This window comes from Zonotrichia leucophrys, chromosome 2 (genome assembly GCF_028769735.1).
Source record: "Zonotrichia leucophrys gambelii isolate GWCS_2022_RI chromosome 2, RI_Zleu_2.0, whole genome shotgun sequence".
Taxonomy (NCBI): domain Eukaryota; kingdom Metazoa; phylum Chordata; class Aves; order Passeriformes; family Passerellidae; genus Zonotrichia; species Zonotrichia leucophrys.
In genome coordinates, this window is record NC_088171.1 from 43,402,440 (window position 1) to 43,407,935 (window position 5,496).

At 48.9% G+C, this 5,496-nt stretch overlaps 1 protein-coding gene across 1 annotated transcript; it reads right to left on the reverse strand.

The window, feature by feature from the left end:
• Positions 1 to 420: 420 nt before the first annotated feature.
• RPL14 (ribosomal protein L14) lies at positions 421 to 4,650 on the reverse strand. Its single transcript, XM_064703339.1, has 6 exons — positions 4,538 to 4,650; positions 3,744 to 3,845; positions 3,069 to 3,163; positions 1,574 to 1,673; positions 1,157 to 1,210; positions 421 to 617 (listed from the first exon to the last, which is right to left on the reverse strand). Exons 1-6 carry the CDS (start codon positions 4,538 to 4,540, stop codon positions 444 to 446), a joined length of 528 nt encoding a protein of 175 aa, XP_064559409.1. The 5' UTR covers positions 4,541 to 4,650; the 3' UTR covers positions 421 to 443.
• Positions 4,651 to 5,496: the final 846 nt, after the last annotated feature.

Sequence of the window (5,496 nt, forward strand, 5' to 3'; positions counted from 1 at the left end):
TTTTACTTGATGGTTTTGATTAAATAGTGGAAATTAGTTCTAACCAGAATACATCCTTTCAGCATATGCCTGAATTTATACAGAACCATTAGTGTGATTACTTTCATGTATTCTGCACTCAAGACTTTACAAGTAACATTGTACATTCCCAACCAATTCCAATAGCAGACTGCTTTGAAATGTCAGGATGTGACCTACTTCAAATAACTGGAAATGCAATTATTTCAACAGGCATTGTGTACTGAGTACCAGGCACAGCATGGCAAAAGCATTTCTGCATGTTCCTGGGGAATACTAGAATCCAACACTCGGACATTAAAAAATGAGAGACAACCACACTTGGTTAGAAATAAAAACAAACGTATGATTTAAATTTAAATCAAATGTTTGTAATTTTAAAATTAGAACAAGGACACAGAGTTACACATAATGAGAAGTTCGTTTTATTTCTGTGCCTTCTGTGCCTTGGGTGCTGGTGCCTTCTCTGGCTTCTTAGCCTTGGGTGCCTTCTCTGGCTTTTTGCCCTTTGGTGCCTTCCCTGCCTTCCCAGGCTTCTTGGCTTTTTTAGCAGCGATCTTCTGGAGCTTCTTCATTTCATGCTTGATGATTCTGTTCCTCTGTTAAAAAAAAAGAAAATATTTACAGTTTATCAGCATCAGAAAAGCAAGAGTTCAAATACTGTGCCTTAATTCAAATTCTAAACTTCCAGATTTTGCCTCTTCTCATTATCACCCTTTACCATGCACTGTATCTGAAATGTCAAATTCCACCTAAAACTGTTCATATCTACCAAGTGGACATTATCATTCTGGCCAGTAGCTCAAGCATCTCAATATTTCAAGTGTAATGATTTTCATTAGAGGGTGAAATACTAACAGCTACCCATCCAGAATACTTAATTTTATCAGCTGGCAATTCCATCCTCAGCTGTGACTTGGGAGGATTGACACATGGATTATACAAACTCAAGTCTGACCAACTACAGAAGAGAAAGTGGTGACATACAAAAAAGCATGGAAAATTCAAGGCATTCACACCCACAATGCCATCCCAAAACCCAAGCCAGCTGTGAAAGTAAGCTACCAACACTGGATGTGACTCTGAAGTGAAAGCTACAAGCATTAACCCCATGAAGAAGCAGCACTCAAACACTTACCATTTTCTTTGCTTTCATCACCTTGTAGCGATCAAAGTCAGTCATTTTGGCTTTCTGTGTGAAAACAATAAGTCATGAAACTCTGATATATGCAAGTAGTACAAGTCAGCATTCCAAAGCATTCCTAAAGTAACTGATCATCTCCAAATGATGTTTAGCTGTACTTCTGGAACTAGCTCACAGTTTAAGGCCTTTGCACCATCCCAGGATGCAGGAAAAAGAGGCTGTTACAGAAACAACTGAACAAAACCCCATGAACTGTTAAAATATCAGACATTTAAGCTGGTAAGTTAAAAACCTATGCCTTGTCTACCTTTAATCCTAACTTGCTATTGAAATCATGCAGCCTTTAGACAGTACCTAACTTTACAAAGCAGAAGCAGTACATGTACTCCTCATTCAGTGAAACACTGTTACCTTTTCTCGGGCCTCAATCTTCTTTGCCCATCTTGTCGCTGACCATTTCTCATTTATGTTTTCCTTCTCCCAGGCAAGTCGCACACACTTCTGCCGAGCGCTGCATGGGAACAGTCACAAAATCAGATTCACAGTCTTTAGGAAAAAAAGGCTCTCACTGATGCTGGCCTCCTAAATTTCATTCATTTCAAGGGAAGATGACTCCATTACTTCAGACACCTTAGCATCTCTGTGGCCTAATTAACATTCTGTTGAGTAAGTGCTGTGCCAGAACAGACCGAATCACAGGATGGGTCAGGCTGGAAGGAACCACAGGGGGGTCACCAACTCCAACCTCCCTGCTCAAGCAGGGCCATCCCAGAGCACATGGCACAGGATTGTGTCCAGGGGTTCCTGAGTATCTCCAGTGAGGGAGACCCAATAATCTCTCTGGGAAACCTGTTCAGTGCTCAGCCTCCTGAGCTCCAGGAGATCACACCTCTTTTGTGCTGAGGAGGCCAGAAGTGGACACAGCACTCCAGGTGTGGCCTCAGCAGAGCAGGATCACCTCCCTCACCCTGCTGGCTGCACTCCTCCTAATGCCCCCAGGACACCACTGGCCCTCTTGGCCACAAGGACACTGCTGGCTCAGAGACAGCTTGCTGTCCACCAGAACCCTCAGGTCCTTGTCTGCAGAGCTCTTTCCAGCAGGTTGGCCTGAATCCTGTGCAGGTGCTCGGGATTACTGTTCCCCAGCTGCACGACCCTGCACCTGCCCTTGTAGAACTTCCAAAGTTTCCTCTCTGCCTATCTCTCCAGCCTGCTGAGATCCCTTTGAATGGCAGCACAGTGCTCTGGGATATCAGCCACTTCTCCCAGCTCTGTGTCACCAATGAACCCGCTGAGGAGGCATCTGCCCTTCATCCAAGTCACTGATGAGTAAGTTAAACAATACTGGGCCCAGTATTGAACCTTGGGGGACACCACAGGTGACAGGCCACCAACCAGACCCTGTGCCACTGACCATGGACCCCTGGGATCTGCTCCCAAGCCACCTCACTGTTCACATGAGCAGCTGCTCCTAGCACTGCTTCAGGATCAGAAGCACTGCCCCTTTCTGATTCTAAATTACAGAAATTCATACATTAACTGAGCTAAAAGAACAGAATGAGTTCAGCCTCCTGCAATCCTAGTGTAGTTCTGTAGGCAGGGAGCCTATTTAATGCCTGAAGGTGACTGAGGCAGTAGCAAAAGCAAAGCTGCAGCAGCATTTACCCTGCTTTCCCCCACACCATCCACCACAGAACTACCTGTGAGACTTCCTCTGCTCCTCAACAGCAGCTACCAGCCAACACTGGCAATGAAAACCTAAATATATTCAACTATGGTATCACAGCATGCCAAATTTTTACTGTTAATCCACTACTGTTTGAACCTTCTAGACTTAGCAAGGATCACCCATCAGGTGACAGCGTGGGGGTTTTTTTAGGCAGGTCAAGAAAAGATGCCAGCTCACCTGTGTGGGAACTTGAGGACAAAGTCAGTCAGCTGCATGCACTTGAAGGGCATGGCCTGCCTCCTGACACCACTGCAGGGGCCATCCACCAGTGCCTGGAAAAGGGAAACAAATGTGGGGGGTTTGCAGCAGATTTCCCACTGCATTCGATTTAGACAGCTGCTTCCTAATAATGTATGAACAGTATCTTGACAACACTCATCCCAAAATGAAACACATATTAAGCAGACAGAAGTGGAGATTGTTGAATCTTGCCTGTACAACCCAAGCTTTACAGAAAAAAAAAAAAAGAACTGAAGGCCTGCCTTTGACAAAAAACCAAACTGAATTTAAAAAAAAAGTGGACAAAACTAAGATGTGCACTGGAAGAGTCCCCAATCCCAAATAGTCACTTTATACATACATTAATGCCATTTAATTAATAAGTTTAGATTCCAACTGACATCCCTTGTCCACTTCTACACCAAGGAAACACAGCAGAGAGGGGATGTATCACTTGCTGGGGGGCAAAAGCATGCTCCTAAAGGTATCAAATACAAGTTGTTAAACCCTACCCTTCTATCAATTGCTTATTTGAAAACAGAATTTCTATTGAAATCAATACACACAGCCTTAGCATACAAGCCTCAGTTACGGCAGAAAGGAGGAAATCCACGGGCAGCACTCACAACTTACCCTGTTTTGGTCAATAACATCCACGATGGCCACCAGCTTGCCAGCGTGTGGCCCGAAGGAGATGAAGGCAACTCTGCCGATCTCCACGAAGCGCTTGAACACCTGGGAGGGAAGAAATGGACAGAGTTAGGTGAGAACACACCCAAGGCCATCTTCAGATTCAAGGATCTGAGAACCTTTAAAGAGCTCCCAAAAAATCACAGAATGGTTTGGGTTGGACAGAGACCTCAAAGATCACCTAGTCCCAACTCCCTGCCGTGGGCAGGGACATATTCCCCTTCACCAGGTTCCTCAGAGCACCATCCAGGTTTTTAAAAATTCTAGGGATGGGGCATCCACAATTTCTCTGGATAGCCTGTTCCAATGCTTCAACACACCCACAGTAAAGAATTTTTTCCTACTAGCTGATCTAAACCTACTCCCTTTCGGTTTGAAGCCATTCCCCCCTGCCCATCACCACATGCTCCTGCACACAGTCCTACCCCATCCTTCCTCTAAGTTCCCTGCAGCTCCTGGAAACCCTTCGGACCGCACGAAACCCCCACGCCTGGGCACAGCGGCCGCGCTCCCGCGGCGCCCCCAGCCCGGCCCTGCCCGAGCCCGCACCACACGCGGAGCGCGGCCCCGGCCCAGCGCCGCTCAGGCGGGCGCGGGCTCCCCGCCGCCGCTGCCGCGGGTGCCGGCGCAGGGAGGCGCGGGCGGGAGTGCTCGGGCGGCAGGGAGATGCAGCGGGAAGCGGCGGGAGCGCGGCGGGAAGCGGCGGGGCCGGCGGAGCGGGGCATGGCCGCACGTACCATGATGGCGGCGGCAGCAGAGAGGGCGGAGCGGCCCCAACGCGCCCGGAAGCGGTCGAGGCGGCCCCGCTGCGCCTGCGCGGGGCGGGACGGGGCGGCCGCGGGGACGCGCGTTCCGCGTGGCCGTGGCTCCGCCGCGCGCATGCGCTTTGGCGTCAGGGCGCCCGTCCCTTCCCATCCTTGTGCCGGGTCTCCTGTCCCCGTGTCCGTCTGTCGGACTGCACGGTGGCAGGAGGTGCTGTCCAGGAGAATCAGTTCTCCTCTCACCGCCTGCAGGTCCTGCCCTCCTCCATAGGCACTGCATTAAGCTGTGTCTCTCTGGGCGCTCTGCCGCCCAGCCTGAGCGCTGCCTGCGCCGTGCAGTGTGGGACACAACGAGACTGTCCAAAGTCAGAACGCTCTTGGTGTGAGGGCTGGTACACTTCGTGCCGCTTTCGGCTGTAGAGTTACCTTTCTTCACAGTGGCCTGTGTGGAGCTGTGTTTTGGATTTGTGCTGAGCACAGGGTTGATAACACAGAGATGTGTTTGTTGTTGCTGAGCAGGGCTTGCACAGAGCCAAGGCCTTTTCTGCTTTCCATAGTGCCACACTGGCTGGGAATTGGGAATGCAGTTTGGGAGGTTGGGAGGAGACACAGCTGGGACAGGTGACCCAGACTGACCAAAGGGATATTCCAGAGCTTAGGACATCATGCTCAGTTTATAACATAGGGGAAGAAGAGGAAACAGGAGACATTTGGAGTGATGGTGTTTGTGTCACCAAGTCACTGCCATGTATGATGGAGCCCTGCTCTCCTGGAGGTGGCTGAACAGCAGCTGCCCATGAGGAACAATGAATTAATTATTTGTTTTCATTTATTTGTGTGTCGTTTTTACTTTATTAAACTGTCTTTATCTCAACTCATGAGTTTTCCAGCTCTTACCCTTCCATTCTCACTCTGATCCTGCTTGGTGGAGGAGC